The sequence below is a fragment of the Urocitellus parryii genome, chromosome 10 (genome assembly GCF_045843805.1).
Source record: "Urocitellus parryii isolate mUroPar1 chromosome 10, mUroPar1.hap1, whole genome shotgun sequence".
Taxonomy (NCBI): Eukaryota; Metazoa; Chordata; class Mammalia; order Rodentia; family Sciuridae; genus Urocitellus; species Urocitellus parryii.
The window spans coordinates 86,122,756-86,147,660 of NC_135540.1; the positions used below are offsets into that span (position 1 = coordinate 86,122,756).

At 41.0% G+C, this 24,905-nt stretch overlaps 1 protein-coding gene across 1 annotated transcript; it reads right to left on the bottom strand.

Moving 5' to 3' along the window:
• Nucleotides 1-942: 942 nt before the first annotated feature.
• Fam47e (family with sequence similarity 47 member E) lies at nt 943-24,674 on the bottom strand. Its single transcript, XM_026413667.2, has 8 exons — nt 24,508-24,674; nt 19,608-19,971; nt 17,288-17,427; nt 13,775-13,922; nt 10,724-10,924; nt 6,032-6,187; nt 3,873-3,950; nt 943-1,198 (listed from the first exon to the last, which is right to left on the bottom strand). The coding sequence occupies exons 1-8, from the start codon at nt 24,579-24,581 to the stop codon at nt 1,127-1,129; spliced, it is 1,233 nt and encodes a 410-aa protein (XP_026269452.2). The 5' UTR covers nt 24,582-24,674; the 3' UTR covers nt 943-1,126.
• Between the last annotated feature and the right edge of the window lie 231 nt (nt 24,675-24,905).

Consider the following 24,905-nt stretch of genomic DNA (forward strand, 5'->3'; position numbering starts at 1 on the left):
TGAGGACTTATTGATATTTCCAGTATTCTATGTTTTCTGGATTTTACTAACATTTGTAGTAATATTTTAATAAAAATATAGTTTTTAAGTAATTAAAATAGATATCTTGAGTTTTCATTAAACTTTCTGATCTATGACCTTATATTATAGGTACACACTATCATCAAGATTAACTGCCTAATAAAGAAAAAAGAAAATGCTTCAGCTAGCTTAATTCAAAGTGAAAAAAAAAAGGACAGGGTAGGGATGAAGAGCTAGAGAAGAAGATTAACATTAAACAGGGATGAGAGGTGGGAGGGAAAGGGAGAGAGAAGGGAAATTGCATGAAAATGGAAGTTGATCCTCAGGGTTATACAAAATTACATATAAGAGGAAAGGAGGGGTAAGAGAAGAATAATACAAGTGGAAGAAATGATTTACAGTAGAAGGGGTAGAGAGAGAAGAGGGGAGGGGAGGGGAGGGGAGGGGGGATAGTAGAGAATAGGACAGACAGCAGAATACATCAGACACTAGAACGGCAATATGTAAACCAATGGAAGTGTAACTGATGTGACACAGCAATCTGTATACGGGGTAAAAATGGGAGTTCATAACCCACTTGAATCAAACTGTGAAATATGATATATTAAGAACTGTGTAATGTTTTGAACTACCAACAATAAAAATTAAAAAAAAGTGAAAAAAAATAATATTGTAAAGTAAAAGAAAAATATGAGATACTCACTCAAAACCAGGAATAACAATTGGGAAAAATTCAATAAAGCAATTCTGCCTTTATTGTTGTTTCATTTATTTTTACAAATAGTTGATATTACCTATGTAATATTCACAATGATATAAAAATGTGAGAAGAATACATGTGAATATTGATTTCAGATTTGATAAAATATATAAAACATTAAGGTATTATGTCCAACTACAACTAAAATGAAGCAGGTAACAATGAGAAATATTTGTAGCATTAGATTTTACATTTATGGATGTTGACAAGTTGCAGTTGTATATCCACAGTAAGACACTTAGGACACGTATCATAAATTTTACTTAATGTTTAAAACGGGAAAGTAATAGCCAAGTATGTAGTCAATAAAATATGCCTAATTATCTTTCCAAGATTCTTCTATGCTCAAGTAAGTTTTATAGGAGTCTTATTATATGCACATTTATCTTTCTTCCCAATATAAATCTTCTCAAGGAACTAAAAGAGAGCGAGAGAGAGAGAGAGAGAGAGAGAGAGAGAGAGAGAGAGGCTTCATTAGATTAGCCAACAAAATCTGTACAGTCCTCCCCACAAACCACTATCACATCCAAATTAAAAATCTCACTCTCTGACATATATCCTTACCTACACAAAATCACGTTAATAACTTGACCATGAGAGACAATGATCTTTAGAAGGTGGTCGCACAGAATCAGAAATACTGCAATTGAATTCACACATGTCCTATGCCCAAGCCTGGCCCAGCCCAGCTCAGCAGTCTTATGCTACTCATCTCTGCTGTTAAAGGCCTGGGATCCATTTGTGTAGTAGAGGAAATGAAGCTGTGGGCAATGCATAAGGTAGATATTCTAGGAGCAGATACTGGAATGTGTATATAAATACATATGCTCAAGTAGCATTTGTGAATATACGCCTACACAATGTAACATACATTATGGGTAAAAAAAAGAGAAGGAATGTTCACATATAAATTTAAGCAAAAAATGATTATATATATAATACTTTATGTATAAATGTGTGTATGAATATGCATCTCGTTTGCTATGATAGATCCCTTCTTTTAGTTAAAATATTTTTGATAAGAGACTATGAAATGCAAGAATAAAGGGACAAAATACTGTAGGACTTTGAGTGACAGCTCTTCTCAGAGGACTCAGCTGTAGCCAGAGGCATCATCCCTCTGTAGTTAAATCAGCTGAAGAATATAGCCAGTATGTCAGGCATGCTTCCTTCGTGCTTCCAAAATTGATCTACATGCTTATCTATAGAGCAGATTAAACCAATAGGAAACAAACCAAAATGGGAAAAATAGAGTGTTTTGTCACTAAAAATGTTAAGGATGTTAAGGTAGAAATATGAGACAGGGGCTGGGGTTGTGGCTCAGCTGTACAGTCCTTGCCTAGCACGTGTGAGACGCTGGGTTTGATCCTCAGCACCACATAAAAATAAATAAAATAAAGGTATTTTGTCCAACTACAACCAAAAAAATATTTTAAAAAAGAAATATGAGACACTATAGCATTAAGAACGAATTAGGGAGTTGGGGTTGTGGCTCAGTGGTAGAGTGCTTTCCTAGCATGCATGAGGCCATGGGTTCGATCCTCAGCACCACATCAAAAAACTAAATAAACAAAATAAAGCTACTGTGTCCATAAAAAAAAAAGAACGAATTAGGGCTGGGCACAGTGGGGTATGTTTGTAATCCCAGTGACTTGGGAGTCTGAGAAAGGATAGGATAACTCAGTGGTAAAGCACCCCAGGGTTCCATTCCCAGAACAAAAAGAAGGAAGGAAGGAAGGAAGGAAGGAAGGGAGGGAGGGAGGGAGGGAGGGAGGGAGGAAGGAAGGAAGGAAGGAAGGGAGGGAATAAATAAGGATATATGTATATATATATATATATATATATATATATATATATATATATAAATAAAATCACGTAATTATATATCTGTATATTATGTATGTTTCAATTATGAACATATAAAATATATGAAATAAAATAAAAATATGTATTCTACATATAAATCTGTAGAGATATATTTATGTGAACCTTATGTACAGCCATCACCACTATATATAAGTATAAAACTATTTGTATAAATATATTAAGCACACCTTGCTGGCCTAGTATTGATGTTCAGAGCTAAAGGACACCACTGCGATTCTATAATGGAGTCTTCTAATCCCACATCTCCACCTCTAAACTTGTCTCCTTTAACTCTGAAACCAATTTGGCTCTGAACATGGTCAATGTGTAAACTTCTTTGTCAGTAAGCATAAGCCATTGTTGGTTCTATCATCCTTGGGGGGGAAAAAATCTAGTTTCCATGTCTAGGAACGCCTGACCATCTTGGCTGCACTGCCCCCTAATGACCCTAAGGGATGTCCATAAAAGACAGAGGACAAATGCATGACTTACTATTAGCTACAACTTTGGTCCCAAATCTGCTGTGGTTACAGGAGTGGTCTGGGTACCCAGCTCCAGACTGCAGACTCTCCTGCTGAACTCTCCTCTCTGCTGACCTCCCCTGTGTCTTCTAAGGGGTGTAGCATCAGGGTTATCCATGGGAAGAGGCTGGAGCCAGCTTTACAATTTAAAGGAACAGAACTCAAAAGGCAGAAGAGAAGAAAGGGAAAAGAGGCATCAGATTCTGACAGGCCTCCGGAGGGAATCTTTGGCCCTAGTCCTTTTCCACTCGAAGGAGACCTTGCAGAACAGTGACAAAATAGCAGATCTCAACTCTATCTTAAGCCACAGCTCTTTATTCTTAGACCTGGAAATAAAGGAGATTCAGAAACATCCTAAAAAACTCAGTGTGTTTTAGTAACAGTCAGAATTTGCAAAGCATATGCCCTGTACACAGACCTCTTTCACTTGAGTCCCACTGAGGCCAAACCTATGGAAAGGGAGTGAGATGGCAGAGAGACAAGGCACCTCTGACAGTAGCAGAAACCAAGCAAAATAAAAAGGGCAAAATGCTGCCTCCTGTCTCTGGGTCCCTGTCTATAGAGAAGCATAACCTTTCCTCCAAGAGCATGAGTCTTGGAAGATGCCTGTAGAAGCACTAAGATTCTGTTGGGGGTAGTAATGCCTTCCTGCCAACAACTGTGAGCTATGAAGCCCCCAGCAGGGCTTTGCCCAATGTACTCACCCTAGGCATCCTGTAGTCCCTGCGTAGGATGAAATCCTTAAAGGCATCTATTCCATGAAGATCTGCAAGTAACTCTTCCTAAAAGAGGAGTTTAAAGGACATTTAAAGAACCTGGTCAGCAGCTCTTTATAAAGTGCCTCATTTGAAACCACTCCTTCTTATTTCTGATTATGTATATAAATAACGTCCATGAGTTGATGAAGATGAAGGCTTTCAAAGACATGCAGCTTTTCTTCCTCATCCTTTATATCACCCTTGTATTAAGGATAAACAACACATTTTAGCAATTAAGACAATCACTGACCAAAGATATCTGGAACCTAAGCTATTTGAGACTAACATTATGTCCACAATTTATAGATATTAACTCCAAAGGGCAAGACAATAAAAAGAAGACTTTATCTAGCCTCAACATCCTTTCAATATGCAAGCATCCTTTTATTTATTCAAAATTTTAAAATTGTATGTATAAGTTTATGCAACTGCAATGCCATACTAGAAGAGCATTTTACCTTCCAAACCCAGTCAATCAAGGATGGTCAAAACTCTTGAGTTTCTACAAGACAGTTGTGTGACTGTAGTGACTGCCAGCTGCCAGTACACCATAGCACCTATGTCCTGAAAAGGCTATAGCATCAACTTAGAGTGTATGGGGTAAACCATCCTTGGGGTATTGCAAAAGTGTGATTTATGAAAATAGTTGTAGAACAATTCCATTGTTTTGAATCCTCCTTATGTAAACTTCTTGATAAACATTTTTTTTACTATAATAGTTATATCAACCATATTCTCAAAATTTAAATGATGTTCCTTTTTCATTAGCTGACTGTAACCATTTTGGCAAACACCTTTTCTAACTTTTGCCATCAAAATGAAATATGTTTTAGAGAATTCTTTAAGTCTTTAAGAATTAATATTTAAGAAATTTTTAAAAATAAAATTTCTAGACACCTTAAATCAAAAGTATGTAACTATTTGTGCTTTAAAATATTTAATTCATTGATAACTTTTCATTATTTTAAAAAATATGCCTAGAATAATTTTATGTTATATATTAAACTCCCATAGACTTAGGCAGTTCCAAAAACCATACCCTGATAAGTTCTGCTAACCATTATTCACATTATTTTGAAACTTACATAAGCATGTTGTGCTAATAAATTTGTGTTACACATCACACAAAATAAGAATTATCGGGCTGGGGATGTGGCTCAAGAGGTAGCACGCTCGCCTGGCATGCGCAGGGCACTGGGTTCGATCCTCAGCACCACATAAAAATAAAATAAAGATGTTGTGTCCACCAAAAACTAAAAACTAAATATTTAAAAATTCTCTCTCTTAAAAAATAAGAATTATCTTTTATGAAAAAGATAAAAATGACCATTGTTCCTGTCTTAGTTTTCTGATCTAAGGGAGAAAACTGATGAGTGATTATTCATGAATGATAACCAAATATGTACAACATTTTGCTTTTCCCGAGTGTTTTCACATCTGTTATCTTGGAGAAGTTTGGGGTCTGTTGAAAAGAGAATATGTTCACGAACATTCTCATCAGAATCCTGTGAAAGTGTTGCATCCACATTTCCAAATATCCAGAACAGTGTTGACTATCTTCTTCATTAGATACTTGTACACAGAGGTGGGCAGGCACAGAGTTTATTTGTTGTATGTGTTTGTTGCTTTGCAATATTAGTGCTTAACCCTGTCCCTTTCCTCTCAGTCAGAACTTGTAGCTTTGCTAAATCACAAAAAAAAGAATTTTCCCAGTTGCATTTTGTATTTTTGGACAATCATCCATTACTGATAGGAAGCAAGCGTCCCCCTTAGTAACCCAAAAGCCTCCAAGACAGCGTATCGATTCTAAGGACTGAGGTGGTCCTACCATGTCAACTGCCCTTTGAACAATTATTCATGGAATCAATTGTTCCAAAATGGAAGAAGTGAGCTGAGTGGTGGTCCCATCTTTAGAGACATTGTGTTTACCACCCAGCTAGGAGGGTTCAGGTCTTGCCTATCACCCATTTCCCACAGTATTACCAGCCTTTCTCAGTGCTGAATTCAACATGCAAGCTATAGGACTTTCCAGAGCCTCAGTGTTCCATCAGAGACCCTGTGATCATCCTTAGCTCAGAGGATCAAGTCTCAGCATATCTACATACCCGGTCCTGTAGCTTCTTTTTAAAATTCTCATCCTGCGATTTAGATGAAACTCTGGGATCAACCAAAGGTTCATCTGCTCTTTGCTTTTTCCATAAATTGGTGTTCAAATACCATGCTCCATACCTCATCTTCACCGGCTTTGGTTTATAATGATTCTATGGGAAATAACATAATTCACAGTGTCAAAAGTTATTGTTTTTGTTTTGTCATTGCAATAAATCTAAGGTTCTGCTTATGAAAGCAGGATCATTACTTTGAATTTATAATTGGTCTTCGCAGGTTTTAATTTTACAAAAGAAATATGAAAAGTTCATAATTGAGAAATTAATGTATTAGCTAAGAACATGGTCTTTAAATTTGGACAGATCTAAGTTCAAATCTAGTCTTCTCTAAGTATTTGCAGACTCAAAATTTGTAGACTCATGGTCATGGGCCGGTTAAACTCTTCATGAGTGAAATAAAGATAACAATAGTAGTCAATTACAAAGAAAATATATGTAAGGCAGTTAGGAATCAAGTAAAAATAACATATTTTGCCCAAGGGTAATGATCTTGAACAACAGTCATAAATATTGTTATTAGACTCACTATAGGCCCTGCACTCTGCCTGGCTTTACAAGTGCTACACTATATTGTATTAAACTCACACCTTTCTTTCTATCATCCCTCAGCAGAATGTGAAGAGAACCTCTTGCCAGATGGTGCAGGTGCAACACCCACCACATGCTATCCCATCACAAAAGGGGGTTAAATTCTTGGAAGGGGCAAAGAAACATGAAGCCACACAGATGCAGTCTCTCTCCCCTCTCACTCACATTTAAACTGTGTGTTGGAATGGGTGGGGCATTCTAGAATTGAGCCAGCAATTCGTGTCTAAGAGAATTGGACAGAGCGGACAGGAGGGAAGTCCCACCGAGAGCTGGATATGACACACTATTGCAATATCCTCACCTCCTTGAGGTTTCTGGAGTATACCTGTCACACTGCTGGAACAACACTCATTGTTCCCTCTGCTATAATGTGCTTCCCTAAGAGTCTCCCACAGCTCACTCCTTTGCCAATTCATGTCATCTTTCCAGTGGATCTTCCCTGACTGTCCAATTTTAAAATGGCAACCCCCTCACAACACTCCTTGCCTTCTCTCCCTGCCTCATTTTTCTTAATGACATTTATCACTATTTGATATGCCATGTTTCTTTAAAAATTGTGTCTCTTCTTACCCTCTAAAATGTAAGCTTTGGAGATTGCTCTCTGCTATGTCTTCCTGACAGCTAGAACAACACTGAGAGGAAATAATAGGTGCTCAATAAATATTTGTTGAATTAAAGTCGAGTTTCTTAACTTCAGTACTATTAACATTTGGGATTAGATTATTCTTTATGGGGCAGGGTGTGGCTGACCTATACATTTGAAGGATGTTTAGCAGAATTCCTGGCCTATACCCATAAGAGGCCAGCAGCACCCTCTGAGTTGCAAAAACCAAAAATATCATCTCCAAACATTTCCAAATAGTCCTTGGAAGAGAGGGGAGGGAGCAAAGTCTTCTCAACCTGGAACCATTGAATTAAAGGAAGACCAAAAGGGAAGAGAGGGGAAAGGAGGAAGGAGAGGGAGAAGAATTGAGTCTACACCACTGTCAAACTGCAGAACCTAAGTTCCAGAATATATTACATTGTTGGTTAATTGGCGATTTTTTTTAAGGCTTCTCTGAAGCCTTACTGAAACTGCCCTCACCCCATGATTGGTGGAATTGATTATTTCTTCCTATGTTCTGTACACAGATGACATTTTGTTATAGTCAGTCATTTACCTGTTGACCCCACTAGACTGTAAGTTCCTAACTGCAGGAAGCAGTCCTCTAGTTTTATGGCATTTGTTCCAAGCACTTTTGGACACACAGATTCTCAGAAATGTTTACTAAGTAATACATAAAGGAATGGATGAGTTGATATAACTGGCAAAGAAAATTAATGTTAAATTAAAGGCACAGAATTCTATGAGAGATTAGAAGTAAGAAATAAATTTATGTCAGGAGACAACACTCCATGGCCAATAATCCATAGAAAAATCAGCATATACCCTGTGTCTAAAGGAAGATAGAGCATCTGAAGAGGAACTTCAGACATAGAGAATACTAGGAGAAGGTTAAGGTAGTGGGAAGCTCAGAGTTTCAAAGAACATCAAAGGGCATATCATAGCACTCCTGAGAATACTACATGGAGTAGAAAAATAAAGATGAGGACTTCCAGAATAGGGATAGGGTTTATCCTCCTACTTACAGCATCTTAAAAACAAAGAGAGAGAGAGAGAGAGAGAGAGAGAGAGAGAGAGAGAGAGGGGAAGGGAGGAAGGAAGGAAGGAAGGAAGGAAGGAAGGAAGGAAGGAAGGAAGAAAGAAAGAAAGAAAGAAAGAAAGAAAGAAAGAAAGAAAGAAAGAAAGAAAGAAAGAAAGAAAGAGGGAGGGAGAGAAGCAGGCTAATGATTTGTATGACAGTGAACCTCAGGTAACAGAAGGACAGTGGTCCCTGAGAGACAAGCAACAAACAAACTAAGCCCCATAATTGCCACCAGTGTGTTGCCTTGAAAGGGTTTGCAGGTCACACAAAGAGAGGAGAGGCCTAGCCAGGAGCAACCAGTGTCCTTTTTGAATTGAGGAGATAGAATTGAGAGTCCAGGGAGACCAAGGCAAACTTATTTTGCCACACAAAGTAAGAGAGAGGAGAAAGATACAGAGAGACAGAACTAACACGGTGTCCCGTATTTGCACAGGCAGGATCAGTACCTTAAAAAAAAAAAAGAAAGAAAGAAACCTAATGGAAAACCTAATGATTCATAGGACACTTGGAAGAATACACCTGAGGGTCTTGCTCAGTGGTAGGGAACAATTAGCCATAGATCGAACACTGCTCTGGTAAATTTTATTTATTTATTTATTTATTTATTGCTGGTGTTGGAGATGGAACCCAAAACTTTGCACATGCTAAGCAAGAGCTCTACCACTGAGCTACATATCCAGTCCCAATAAATCTTAAAAGCAAGCTCCCAAAGGATCAGATTCCTCAAAAAAATCCCATAATAAATGTTAAAAATATTTACAAAAATACAAAAATACCCAATACCCAGTAAGGTAAAATTCACAATGCCTAGCATCTATTCAAAGATCACCAAACATGTAGAGATGCAGAAAAACATAAGCCACAATGAGCACATAAATCAATTAATGGAAACTGACACAGAACATACACAGATGTTAAAATTAGCATATAAGAATATCAAAGTAATCATTTAAACTGTATTATATATTCAAAAGATTAAGAGAGCAGACAAACTCATTTCAGGTAAAATATATTATGCTGTTGGTTAACTGTTGATTTTTTAAGACTTTCTTAAAAATACTTTTAGTTGTAGGTAGACACAATACCTTTATTTAATTAATTTATCTTTATGTGGTACTGAGGATCAAACTCAGTACCTTAAGCGTGCTAAGCGAGCTCTACCACTGAGCCACAACCCCAGCTCCGATGTCTTTAAGACTTTGAGGGAAAAGATTCCCCCTTATAGTTTAGAGCTGGAATGTTCCTGAAAGTCTCCTGTGTTGATCTTCAATGCAGCAATGTTCACAGGTGGAACTCTGACTCAATCAGCAGATTAATCCATTGATCACTGCAGATTAATCCATTGATAGCTGAATGGATGAATGGGAGGTGGTGGACAATTGTAGATGGTGGGGGATGGCTGGAGAAAGTAAGCCACTGGTGATAGGGCCTAGAAGGGTAGTTCTTGTTCTTAGCCCCTTCTTCCCTATCTTTTCACTTCCTGGCTGCTTGAGGTAAGTGACTCTGCTCCACCGTGCCATCTCCACCTTGATGCTCTGCCTCACCACAGGCTCATAGCAATGGAGCCAGCCCACCTTGACCTCAACCCTCTGAAACTGTGGGCCAAAATAAATCTCTTCTCCTTGAAGGGGTTCTTCTGTGTTTTGTCACAGGAAAAAAATCTAACACACCAGTACCCACCCAATTTAGGCACTTAAGTCTCTTGTTGATGTGCACAATTTTATATATATATATATATATATATATATATATATATATATATATATATATATATTTGTACTGACACATTAGGTAAAAAAATTTTAAAAAGTATTCTAAAAGCTCAGAGTACTTCCCTTCCGAGCATGGCATGCTATTTCTCCTTTCTGTTGCCTTATTCTTTCATCTGCATAGCAACTGAAGGGTGAGGAACTTGAGTGATTTGCTAATGATTAGGAAAGCATGTGGTCAGAATGATGGTTTGTGGTCTATAAGATGCTGGTAAAAATTCAAGAATTCTTTGGGCATAAAATTAACAAGAGTTCACAATCATAATGCTGATGAATAACAAACATTCATGCATATTTCTGCTAGTTGCTAGAACTTCAACGTACAAAACACATTAAAAATTTTGTCTCTGAAAATGACTATTCAGATATGAACAATAATTCTGAATGACATGCCTTATTTGAATAACTGACTTTGTTATATGTATTAAATATTCACTCATTTATCAAATATTTATTAAACATGAAAATATCTTAAGAATTCTGTTTTAAAAAGCCAGTACCCCTGAAACACCAGAATTCAGGAACTTTTAAGACTTTAATGCAACTTATTTTCTTAAATTTTCAGGCTACTCTTTTTCTGCAATCACCTGTGGTTTCCGTTGTGTCCTCTCATGATCTCGTTTCTGGAAGAAATCTACCTCCTGTAGCTTATTTAGCCCCACACTCTTCTTCAACTCCAAAGGAACCTGGTTTAGCCTCATCACACGGAGCACATCACTGGGTGGTTTGCTCTGATAGCCAAGGTCAAACTGTTTCAAGATGAACTCTTCATCAATGTTTGAACTTCCCTAGAAAAATACCACAAGCATGAATGGAGGGCAGCGATGAAATACTCCTTGCTTTCTCCTTTCATCTAAGGGAGGTTTCTGGCCACTGTTGGGAAGTTCCAAGAAAGGGGGAAAAAAAAGAATGCTCAGTCATCCTTCACTGCAGACAAGAAGTATTTGGGACTGGAGGGCTTTGTCAGTTCATTAAGAGACCACTTAGGACCTGCAGGAAGCGTGAGTCTCTGGGGGAAATAATGTCTGTTTGATCAAAAGCAAAACCTCTCCAACACTTCATAGCAGTGACTTTTCTAGAGGGATTTTCCAGATGCGTCTAGATATCGAAGTGCTTGTTTTGTCCACATACCCTTATAAGGAAATCTGCCTTCCTCATGGCCCCAGGGGAAAGAGGCAGTTCCAGTCAGCCATGTTTCAGCCATACTCAGAACAACCTCTCCATTTCCCCCAGCTGTAGGTGGAGGGAGGAGAGGTGGGCACATTAAGAAGAGCTAATCTGTACTCCCTTAACCTATGATACAGTTAATGCTGAAAGATAAATTAGACTAACAGAATCCCACTCTAGAGGAGAAAATTGGCAAACAGAATGAGGATATTAACGACTGGAGCTGAAGGTGGAGCGGAGTGCATAAGAGAAGTCCAGAAACAGTCGGGGCATAAAAGATGAGTGGAATCAGAATGAGGATGAAATGAGAATGGAGCAGAATCGGAGCAAGCAGAATCAATGAGACGAAAAACACATAGCATAAAAGGAAAAAGTTTGAGTTAGTTGTGAAGAAAATACCACAGGGTGATTTGATAAGGACCTAGTTGTGGAATTTAGGTGAAGATGGGATCTTGGTCATAAGGGAGCACAAAGAAGGCTGTTTACCTGAACAACTGTCTACCAATCTAAGGTTCTTCAAATTTCCTGCCTAAAGGAGTTATCTCCAGTGGAAGGACAGGAGAGGCTGAAGGGCTGGAAACTAGCCAGATTATGAAGAAGCAGTAGTGCAGGCATATAGTGGACATCATTTACCTTCTCTAGCACCTCTATTCCAATCACCTGCTGGGGAGCTTTCCCCTGTTGGGAGCTACCACATGGGAATCCAGCGCCCCCTAGCTTTGAGCAATGAGAGTGTGGAGATGTGGCAAGAGAGCCATGGGCTGTGTGTACTTGAACTCTGAGCATTGAGCGTACAGGGTGGACTGAACCAATGTTGTCCCTCTGTTTGGGTGGGCAGGGTCCTGTCTTTTTACTCACTCTACCTATGATCCTCACACAGCACATGAGATGGGTGTGGCCTTCCTAGATGTCAGTCAACCTACTGACAGCAAGACCTCAGGAAGCTACACTCAACCCCCAAAAACCTGACCCCTTGCCTCATTTGAATGGCTTCTCCCCAATAAAAGGGTTCAGCTTGTGCTCCTCGCTCTCTTTTTTGCCTGCCTTGCCCCCCTTGTGGAAGCTGCCGCTGAGGAGTGGTCACTGAACCCCAAAAAAAGGTACTTTCTGTGTCTCTGCCTTTATTTAGTCCCCAAATTCACTTGGAATGATGCTGACCAGTTTAGTCCCTCCCTTTCCATCTGCTGTAGCTGAGATGGACACCCTCACTTCTTGGCCTCAGGGTTAGACATGTGACCCAACCTAGCCAATGAGTATTCTCCATTTTCTTAATCAGAGTGGTTAATTCAGGCACAGGCATATGACTCAAGTTAGTTTCAGCCCTGAACTTTTTCCTATTGAAAAGAGGTTATGGGCTGGGGTTGTGGCTCAGTGGTGGAGTGCTCGCCTAGCATGCATGAGGCACTGGGTTCGATCCTCAGAACCACATAAATGTAAAATAAAGATATTGTGTCCACCTAAAACTAAGAAATAAAATAAATATTTTTTAAAAAGAAAAGAAGTTACTTTCTTCCCACTTGTTCACTGGTAGAACATAAGCTTGGAAATTTAATGACTATTTTTGGCATCTCTTGGGGAAAGACTGCTTGCAAATGAAGTGAGACAGAGGGGTGCAGGAAAGATAGGAACAGCCTCTAAAAACATTTCAGCACCTGCATCCAGCTGTGGCCCAACCTCCTAATGCCTCTGGTTAAATTCCCTTTTCTCTTTTAAACCAGTCAGAATTATACTGGGGTCTGGAGGGTAGTCACTAGCGAAGGAAACAGTGATAAATAAATACATCAACTAAAACCAACTAATACACTCAAAACATGGCGGGCAGGGTTGGTAATAAATACTGGAAGTCCTTAAATCCATGGAAAGCATCAGGAAAGTAAACATCTACAAAGACTCAGAGAAAGAAATAAGTAGCTTACTAGATTCTTTTTTTAAAGTTAGATCTACATAGTTACATATAGTTGGGTTTATTCCAACAATCTCAGACATGCATGGAAATTGATTTCAGTTCATAATTGCCCCTTTTCCCTCCTGTCTTCCTCCCCAATAGATTCTTGAAGGAGGGCAAGGAAAGTCCTTGATAACTGAGTCAAAAATCTCTTCCTGTCTGAAAACATTTTGTAAAGTTTACAGTCAAGCACAGCTGTCCAAGTACTTAGAAATAAATATAACTCAGAGGCATGGATTGGAGAAGGAATAAAGGAGAGAAAAGAAGTTCCTGACATTGAAATGGAAAATAAAAAAACATTTCATATCAATGACGTGAGATATAAACATAAATGTTTAAATTAGCTGCAAGCTTGCAAACTCCAGAAATTTCACCTACCAGAGGTATTTCTATTACAAATGACGGAAGAGACTTATTCGTTTATGACTTGGATGATTTGATTTATATTTTATTCAAACTGTTTTTGAATGAAAGCAACTCTGAGATTGACTTTTTCAAGTAGGTTTAAGTATTCCTGCTAACTTACAAGAGTGGTAGCCCACTTGCAGAAGTCACTAACTTCTCTGCGTACATTTTCATGCAGAAGAGGACCATCTTCATGGAGCACGTCTGTTTTACTTGGCTTTTCTTCATAAAGCCACTGGCCTGAATGTGACATAGGAGTCTTCTTGGGACTAAAGATAATGAGATCACCAAACAGTTACTATATGAGGCATTAATTATCCTTTGCTATATTTAAGAAATACTTATTAAGCACCAAATATGTGTCAGGCAGTCATTAGACGTCAGGAATTAGCTATAAATAAAAGTCAGGTCCCTGTCCTCAAAAAGCTTATGATTGAGTAAGAGGCAAAAATAGAAAATACATAAGCATATGTCTTTATAAGTGAATACAAGTGATATAAAGAAAAATAAAATGGGGCAAAAGGGATGGAGAGGGGTGGCAGATGGCATTTCAACACAGAAAGTCTCTCTACTACAGTGATAACTGAGCAGAGACCCAAAATAAGAAAGGTGAAAGCATGAAATATGAAATCATGCGGACACCAGGCAGAAAAGACAGGCATGTGCATGGACCCTGAGGTGGGGGTGTGATGAGAATGTTCAGGAACAGCAGAGACCAGTATAACTGGAGAGGAGTGGTTGAGGATTAGAGTAGAAGAGGAAGAGGCCTGAGAGTTAACAGATGCCTGATCATATGGGACCTTAAAGGCCACTGTATTTGGGTTTTGCCCTGAGTAAGTATGCAACTGGAGAATTCTAAGCAAAGGAATGGCACTACCCAATTTAAAGGATCATTTTGGCTATTACGTGACAAACAGATTTGAAAGAGGAGCAAGGGTGGAGGGCATAAAACCAACTGATAAACTATTGCAATAATCCAGGCAAGAGATGATGGTATCTTGGAATGAACTAGAAGTAGTAGAGAGGTGAGACATTAGGTCTCAAAAATAAAGTCATTAAGATTTGTTGGCAGATTGCATCTGTTGTTCTAGAAACAATAGGAAAAATGGAACCCGATTAAATAGAACCCTCAATAAATATTCATTGAGCTGAAGAAGACAGGAGGAGGAACAGGTTTCAGGGAGAAATCTAGAGTTCAGTTTCAGACTTGTCCAGTTTGAGCTGCCAATTATACACCCGAGGGAAAATACTAAATTATCTATAAATAGAGGGACTGGACAAGGTCACTTGGGTGTAAGTATACAGAACAGAAGATGTCAGAGACCAAAGCACTTCTGTCTTTAAAGGAAATGAAGAGGGAAAAAGGAAACAAAGACCAAAGAGAGGACTATGAGGTAGAAGAAACACCAAGAAAAGAGTATTCCAGAAGCCAAATGAAGAAAGTCTTATGAGAAAGATGATGTCATCAACTGTGTCAATGGCTGTTGATATATCAAGGGTGTTGATCACTGAAGATGGATCTAGTTCAATTGTGACCTTAACTAAGCAAGTCCAGAGGAGTGAGTGCTAGAGATAAAAGCCTGATTGCTGTGATTTCAAAAGACAGAAAAAAAAAAAAAGGGAAGTGTGTTTGTCTGGTTCTGGTCAAGGGCAGTTGTCATCAAGATGGGAGATATCACCTTATGCTGTGGCAGGCTGATAATGGCCTCCAAAGAGAGAAGGTGCTAATCCTTGGAACTCGTGTAACTTTATTTGGAAAGAGTCTTTGCAGATATGATTCAGTTAAAGCATTTGAGATGGGGAGATTATCCTGGATTATCTGGGTGGGCCTCAAATGCCACTATAATTGTCCTTGTAAGAGGGGCAGAGGAAGACTTGACACACACAAAGGAGAAGGCAGACAGACTTGAAGCTGCTGGTCTTGAACACGGGAATGATGTGGCCCAAGCCAAGGAATGCCAGCAGCCACCAGGAGCTGGAGGAGGTAAGGGATCCCCTGGAGCCCTGGAGGGATCATGACCCTGCTCATTTTTTATTTCAGCACAGTGATTCTTATTTCAGATGTCTGGCCTCCAGAGCTGTGACATAATACAGTTCTGTTTTCAGCCAAAAAATTTATGTTAAATTTTTATATTATCTAAAGGAATGGATCATATGTTTACAGAAAAAAATTCACCATTATGTAGTTATGCACTTATGTTGTGATATGATAATTTATTAACATTGTAATATTATTCATTTCCTCTATATTTTACCTTCTCCTCTTTCAAGTACATAATCCATTCATTTGCAATTTCTTGCCAAGAGATTTTTTGCAGGATTCAACAAGGAAACTGCCCAAAGTGAAAGGCAGATCCTATATGTATATTTCTTATTTTATCATAGATCTTTACATATAATACTCCTCTCCCTTCTATACTCAGGTTCTGAGCAATTTGAAAAATAATTCAAAGACCAAAGACAAAAGTCAAAATATCACCTTTATTACTAATAGCAGCCATGTTGGATGATGGCTTTAGATCCAAGAGGGCTTGCTAACCGAAATTCAGATACTGGTGGACTCTCCCACACAGTTCCCAGCAGGGCTGGATTAGAGTCAACTTCCCCTCTGGGGTGGAGGAGCAAGAACCTGTGCTTCACATGGGCCTTTTTGCTCCCCAGTGGAAGAGGGGAAAAACTGAGGTGAGCATGCCCATTTGCTCTCCCCAAATTCATCAAGGAGTAGACTGACGGGCCAAAAATTTCACTACAGTAGAACACCTATCACCTTAGGTCAATAAACATTATGACTCAATACACTGGATTCTCTCTTAATCCACCTTCATGTAGGTAACTTGTATGACTGACAGAGCTCTTCAGGCCACTACTGAGCACAGTAACCAGGGTCTCCAAAGCTGTAAACATTATGGGTTCTGTGGCTAGGCTGCTAGATAGTTCTTCCCCATCTACAACACACCCCAGTGAGCTCATTGAGTTTTAAAAGTCAAATATGTATCCCAAATTCATTTATGTCAACTATACTTATCATGGTATTTACATTATTTAATTAAATATTAGGTGAATTGGGGAAACAAGAATGTGATACAAAATAGAGATGTTTCTACTAAGTGTAAGTCTTTGGAAAATTTCAATGTGCAGTTCATGCAAGAAAAATGAGTGGAAACTTTAAGCAGTATACTTTGCCAAAAGGCTTTATATTAAGATTAGCAAGTGAATGTAAACATGCTTTAGAATATTTCAAGTACTTATGTATCATCCTTTACACTTCCTTGTATTATTAATTATTTTGGTGATTATCCAACTATCTACTGGCCTCAGTAATGTTGAGTAAAAGGGCTCCTGCCATAGATAATTCAAGAACCATTATATGCCAATTAGTCAGGCTTTTTGCTGTTCTCTTATTGAACAAGAGTCATGTGGACACCCATGTTTGCACCATTGCTAAATAAATCATATTCATTTAAGAAATCAGCACTGTTCAGAGCAGGACCCTGGACACTTTTCCTTCCTCCTCAAGAGCTTAGTTATTTTGCGTCTTCAAGATTATTCTAAAGATGAAAAGTTTTGAGAAAGTAATTTCTACAATGTTTTGTCAGGTGACAACCAGGAGTGAGGGGTGAAGAACAACACTCACAGTCCCAGGCACACTTGGGTAGAACGGTTTTTAGAAAGCTTTGTGGGCTCCTTTGTTCCTTTCTTGGTGTCCTGACAATAAGCCCAAGTATCCTCCAGCTTCCTCTCAGGATCAAGCACTTCCAGCACCTGTAATAAGAGCTACAAACAAAAAAATCCTTAGCAAGAAAGAAAAAGGTGCTGGCAAGGGGGCCCCTATTCTAAAGCAAAGGTGACCTACTGGCCCCTTTGTTTGCCCTTTTCAGTCAACCAATCCACCGAGTTCTGTGCCAAGTACTTTGTGGGGTGCTGTGGACAAATCTCTCATCACCTCGAACAGGAGGTGTACAGGCTTTGTACTATAGCAGTCCCACCTCCTCTAGATGGAATATGCCGCTGGGTCTACCCCATCCCCAAAGGTCCCATGGGTTAAAGTATCTCCATAGAATTTCTGAGGTTTTTGTCTGGCCCAACCTATATCCTTTCTCCCATGAATAACAGTATCTGGCTTTTGTTCTTTGGAGAATCACCTCTGCCTCCATCTCAACCCATATGATCTCAACCCAGCCTAACCACGTCCTGACTCTATAGGCAGGTCAGGTCAATCAGAACCTCAGCGACTGGTTTAGGAATGGGCTCATCAATTAAGCGGGATGCACAGGATTTTGCTGGGATCATGCAAAAAGAGGTAATTCTTCTGGCTGGGATTGTGGTGGGTGGAATTCAAATCTGGAGCTGCTGGTGGCCATCTTAGCACCATAGAAAGAGGTTCCTCAAAAAGAAGCCAAAATATTTAGTTGGGAGGTCAGACGTGGAAATAAGAGCCATAATCCCATGCCATGTCCATGTGCCATTTGCAGCCTTGAATGAACCCAGGTTCTGTTAGATTTAAGGAGAAAGGGCAAACAATCTCTCTGTCATGGATTCAGAATCTTGGGCCTACAGGAGGCAGTGAAGAAAATCCCCAGGTGGAAATGAATGGATCAGCAATTCCAGCTGTTCTCTTAATGAACTTCTCTGCAACTAGTCCCTTACTCATTAAAAATATTTATTGAGCATCTACCATAGGCCAAGTATTGTAATACACAATGAAAGACTTAGGTCAAGTCCCTGAGCTCACAGTGACTAATGCTAGTGAGAAGCCAGTGGTGACAAGACCTATGATAACACCTAGAGCCTGGGGAGGGACAAAGGGTGAGGGTGGAAGGAAAGTGCTATTGTGTGCAGGCCTCAACAACAAGGGGACATTTGAGCAAAGAGCCGAAGGAGAGAGCCAGGCAGTCATCTAGGGACAAGTGTTCCAGGCACAAGAACAGGGACCAGACATGCTTGTAAGTTTCACAGAACAGCCAGGAGGGCAGAGTGGCTGGAATGGAGTGAGTGCAGAGGAGCAGGCCCTGAAGGTGGAGAGGGAGCAGAGCAGGGGCTCTCGGGGCCTCTCAGACCAGGGAAGGACTTTGGCTTTACCAAATGAGAGGGGGTTTTGAGCAGGGGAGTGACATGGTTGGATTTACCTCTGTGAACCATGAACAGGCTGTGAGGGTGGTGTGGGGGAGCTGGCACTGCTAGTGCCCTGCCCTACCCATTCTGCTCTTTCTCCTCAAATCTAACAGAACCTGGGTTTCGTTCAAGGTTGCAGGGCTCAACTAAGAAACTCAATTTCTAGACACCCTAGCAGCCAGAAGTGATGTTTCCTGGGAAAGCTATTTTGTGCATCATTATGAGACAGAGTCAGCTGGCATGTACCTTTAACTTTGCCCCTTCCCCCTTTAGATTTGAAAGACAGACTTAATACCATTATTAGATATAAGGACAAGAGATGTAGGCTAAGGAGTATGGAGCATAACATCAGAAGTCAAGACACTGGGGACATGACAGAGCTGCTGCCAGCCTTGGCTTTGACGATCTGGTAGATTTTCCCGATGACCTTTCAGGTTATATGTGTGGTGTCCATCTGCCTGTAAGTACTTTAGGACACCTCCTAGCTCCAAGCTAATGGGTCAGAAGTAAGATTGAACAATTCCCTCCATTTCTCCTTCTCCCCAAAAGTCACAAAGCAAAGTAGATTGAGGGGGAAAGTCAGAATGTCCCTGTTTGCTGTACCTTTGCAAGTCAAATGGTTTCACAGGAGTGAAGGGAGAAGATAAGTGTTGGTGCTGTTTGTGTTTCTTGGGGGCAGAGAAAGGAAGGCTTCTCTGAGCCCCATGAGAATGTCACCCTGGGAAGCATTCTTTTCTTCTTATCAATGAGTCCCCCCCCTCAAGGAGACTCTCTGGGCATCTCCAGAGAATTTTCTCCAAGGTCCCCATGAAACCCATCCCACAAGCCCCGGGACAGATCACCTGGGCAGGCATGGCTTCTTCCAGGTGGGGATGGAGAGCCAGGGGATGCAGAGCCAAGCGGGCTTCCACATCCTCCACAAAAGCCTTCCGAGCCTGTTGGGCCCACGAGAGCCTGGAGAGCAGGGATGCTTCCTTGGGCAGCTCATTCGGCCTCTTCTTGGAGGGTGGTGGAGGGACTCCATGATGAATCATGGGCAGAAAGCCCTCCTTGGGGCCCTGAGCCATTAAACCTCCACAAGGCCGACAGCCTTTCCTGAAGTCCAGGCCCTCTCCCACAAACACCCAGCGCTGGCTGTTCAGGGATCTAGGGAACTTCAGCCTTCTATGCACAGTGAAATACCCGGAGGGCAGATGCTCTTTGTACCTAGAAGACACCAGGTAAGATCTTATGGACCAGAGGATTGGGATGGGACAAGGAGATCGCAAGGAGGCTGGACTCAACCTCTCTGAGGGAGAGATGATGGGAAAAAGTATTCACAAGAAGGCTGAGTCGATCATACTCCAAGTTCATGGCACAGTATCACTGGTTTGTGCAAAGACTCACCCCAGCTTCCTTTATTCTCTTTATTATTATTATTTCAAAATTTAAGATAGGGTCTCACCACGATGCCCAAGTTGATCTCAAACTTGTGAGATCAAGTCATCCTCCCACCTCAGCCTCTCAAGCTGCTGGGACCACAGGAGTGCATCACCACATCTAGCTCTATTTACTCCATCTTGTCCCCACATCTCACCTCCACTGCCCTCATTGGAAAAACCACTCTAACGGATTTGAAGTGCATTCTTTGTTTTCACACCTCATTGAAATATCTGAATTGTCCTTTTATGTGCATGTATTCTTAATTTACTTAAATGGTAGACACTGTTCTGTTTCTTGTTTACAAAGCACTGTACTTCAAAGACTCATCCATGTCACTGTATTTTAAAGACCCATCCAAGCATAAGTCTAACCCACTGTTCAAACTACTGCCACCACATCTTGTATTCATTCTTGAATTCTTGTGACTTGAACTCTGTAAGAAAGACACTCAAATTGCTGACCCTTTCAGGGACCCTTTGTTTTCACTAAATGGGACACAGTGTAGTAGAGTGGAAAGAATCTGGGTCCCAGTGACAAATTAGCCGAGTGACACTGGCACTTTATACAACCTCTAGGGTCTGTGGTTCCTCCTGAAACTCAGGAGGTGAAAGGCTGCAAGATGGTGGCACATAATCCTGTCACTTGGCCTTCTTTGTGTTTTAATAAGAATCATAATAATTAACATAAATTGAGCACTTCCTACATGACAGGCACTGTACTAAGTTCTTTATATGCATTGGTATGTTTAAATCTCATATTATTATTATTTCCATTTACAGATAAGAAAACTGAGGCACAAGAAGTTAAAAGGTACAATGCATGTTGTCAAAGCTCAAGCAGCTCAAGAGTGGTAAGGCTGGGATGTTAAGCCAGGTAGTGTGGCACCAGAAAAGTCTGCTTAACAACTACATTAGAGCTCCCAATATAGAAACATGTTCACGTAAACAAGCTAGAACTCCAACTCCTCTTGAAAAATCAGGAGAGTTTCTAAGATCTGGGAACACTGGGTCCACCTTTCTGTGGAGCCACCAATGGCTTAATGGTTGCCCAGTTCAGGCAAATCACGTGCTGTCTCCTTCCCAGCCTCCACCTCTCCCTACTGCCTCTTAAGCAGCCTGCTTCAGCCAGCTTCCTTACCCACCAGGCCCCTGTTTGCAGTGAGTATTTAGGTCATGAAGATGAGATGGAAGCCATGAAACCAGCTCCTCTATAACCTGACACAACCAGCCAAAGCCAGGACTTGGAACCTGAGCCCTGGTTATCCTAACACATCTCAGGTCCTTGGTCAGATCTTCGTGGAGCACTGGTGTCTTTTGAAGCCTCTTCTACCTGAAGTTCCCTCTTATCAATAAAAGTGACTCTTTACATCCAATCTAATCCTTACGGTAACCATAGCCACTAAGCATTTTTAAAAGATTCTAGCCTTGTCCCTCTTCTTTTCTGGTGAAACCTAGAAGTTTCTTATTTGCTGTGAGTATGTGTGTGTGTATATGTGTGTGTGTGGTACAGGCTTAACCCAGCTCTACTGTGAAAATTTAAATGAAAGGACACAAAAGGGTGACTTGTAGAAAGTTGCTCTCTGCCTTGTATAAATCACTCTCAGATAGCTAAAAGCAGAAGGTGTTGAAACTGCATCTAAGCTTGAGATTAACAACCCATTCAGCATGACAAGTAACCCTCCTTATTTTCACATTTATTTTCCACATATTTATGACTAACTCAACTATCCAAGCACTTCTTAAAATCAAATCTGACAACAAATGTTTTCGCTTAAGCATAGCCATACAATTCAAAATGGGAAATGTGAGCGCCTAGTCCAGGCTTCTTAGAACATTAGAGCTGGCAGAAACCCTGAAAGAAATCTTGACCACCTTTGTCACCTTCAATGAAGAAACAGTTCTGGGAGGTGAGCGAGGCTAGAGGGAGTGCTTTCATCTACTTCACATAGCCTCATAGAGCTAAAGAGCTCACTTCTCTGCATTTTGTAGGGAATAGGGGTGCTTCACACTAAGCTACATTCCCAGACTTATTTATATTTATTTATTTATTTTTAATTTTGAGATGGGAATCTCACTAAGTTGCTGAGGCTAGCCTTGAATTTGTTATCCTCCTGCCTCAGCCTCCTGAGTCACTGGCATTATAGACATCTGTCACCTCTCTGTATTTTGTTAAGCCCAGGAAATCTTGCTTGACCCATAAAATTGAAAACACTTTTTTTGCCATGCATAGTAGTGCATGCCCATAATCACAGCAACTTGGGAGGCTGAGGCAAAAGGATTTCAAGTTGGAAGCCAGCCTCAGCAACCTAGCAAGGTCCTAAGTAAGTTAGTGAGACTCTATTTCAAAATAAAAACCAAAAAGGACTGGGGATGTAGCTCAGTGGTCAAGTACCCCTGGGTTCAATCCCTAGTGCCACCAAAAAAACAAAACCCAAAAAAACCCAACATTTTTTTTTGAGGGAGAGAGAGAGAATTGTTTTAATATTTATTTTTTAGTTTTCAGTGGACACAACATCTTTATTTTATTTTTAAATGGCGCTGAGCATCAAACCCAGCACCCCAAGCATGTCAGGCAAGCACGCTACAGCTTGAGCCACATCCCCAGCTCCCCCAACATTTTTTTCCCCCAACCAATACTATTTTCACAGACACTAGTATAAGACATATGGCTAGTTCCCTCCATAATAATTGCAATGAACTTTGGAAATTTACCATAAAGAAATGAAAAAAAGAAAAAAAAAGGTCTTTTTTTTTTCAGCACTGGGGATTGAACCCAGGGCCTCACTCACACATGTTAGGTAAGTACTCTAACACTGAGATACATGCCTAACCCTAACCCTAAGAAATGAAAACTTAAGTTCTTTCAAAAACCTTAACATAGTGTTCATAGCAGCTTTATAGGCAGTAGAAAAAGAAGCTGGAAAAAACCTGCATTTTCTCAACAGGTGACTAGAAATGAACAGATGGTTGATACACACAACTTGGATGGATCTCAAGAATCTATGACCAGTGAAAAAGAGCCAAAATCAAAAGGTTATACACTGTATTATTCTACTTAGCTAACATTCTTAAAAGAACAAAATTATAGAAATGGAGAACAGATTTGTGGTTGTCAAGGGTTAGGGGATGGGGAAAGGAGTGATGAGAAGGAGATAGTACAAAGTGGTTCCTTAGTGGTCATGAAACACTTTGCATCTTGCAGTATACACATGACAATGCACAGAGCTATATGCACACACAGGAGTGTAGGTAAAAACTGCCGTGATCCAGAGAAGGTCTGTAGTCTAATTACTAAGTTATATCAATGTCAATTTCCTGGTTTGGTAATGGACTATAGTTATGTAAGATAGTACCCTTGGAAGCAGCTAGGGGGAAGGATGTGTGGGAACTCTGAACTTTTTTTGCAATCTCTTGTGAGTCTACAGTTATTTCAAAACAAAAAAAAGGGTGTAAATGGAGGGAGGGACCCAAAATCTCAAAGAGTTCATAATTGCTAACATATATACAGTGCATACTATATGCCAGTGACAGGTTTCCATGCGCTACCTCCCTTAATCACCCCAACAATTCTATAAAGCTGATTCCTTTTATTGTTCCCATTTCACAGTTAAGAAAAGTGAGCCCAGAAGGAGCCGCTAAGTTACTTAAGGTCACCAGGCAAGCATGAGGAGACCTGGCCTTTCTGATTCTAGACTTTGTCATCTTAACCGCCACTAGGAACAGCCTCCACCGTGAGCCAAAAGCAATTCTTATGAATTAGCAAAAGGAAAAGTCTCATGTTCCTGCCCACAGTGGCTGTGACAAGAACCCTTCAAAAAGGTGGGAGGCCTCCCCAGCACCTGATTCATTACCCCACCAGGGGCTCGGCTTGGCTAGAGCCATCAGTTGGATTGCCAAAGGCTCCAGGTACCGCTAATGCTTTACACTGGATACAAATATCCAGGGGAACCAAGGCATCTGTGGAGCAGTCGGCCAACGAGGGAAAGAAAAGGTAGGGTTAGAGGATCGAAGCTCAAAGGCTTAGCTAGGGCAGCCTCCACGATTGACTCCGTGGCCATCAGTCTCCTATCTGGTGGAGTAGCCCCTCGGTAGTTGTGAGGATGAGGGAAGGAGGGGTCCCTTGCTAGGCGCTTGGAGCGCTGGTTATTTTGCGTGACTGTACAGGTACAAGTGCAGGAGCCACAGAGGAAGAAAGGCAGGTGGGGCCTCCGCCCAGCCCTCTGCCCATCGGCCACCCACCCCTGCCCCCGCCCCTGCCCCAGCTCGGGCCCGGCGAGCTCAGGATCCAGGCGCCCTCGCGCGGCCTCCGCGCGCCGCTTACCGGGGCCCGCAGTACCGGCGCTCCGGCACCGGGGCCAGCGTCCCCGACCGCAAGAGCCGCCTGCAGTCGGTCATGGTGCCAGAGGCTGCGCGATCTCTGCCCGGCCCTGGGTGGTGTGTTCCCCGCCCGCTGTCCGTTGTCTGGGAGACCGCGCAGCCCAGCGCTGCCCGGACCTGCCCAATTTGCCCCGGAGCAACCCAGGCACCTCCCCAGCCCCGCGGTGCTGCCTGACCCGGGCTAGCACGTCCTTCAACCCTGGGGCGGGGACCTGGCCTGGGGGAGGGAGAAGGAGCGCGACCTTGATTTAATCATGTTTTAATCCGCAGGGAAATCGGGTTCATCTTCTTCCCACAGAAATTTAACACCAGCTGGACCAGACCTTTATGGTCATCTCGTTT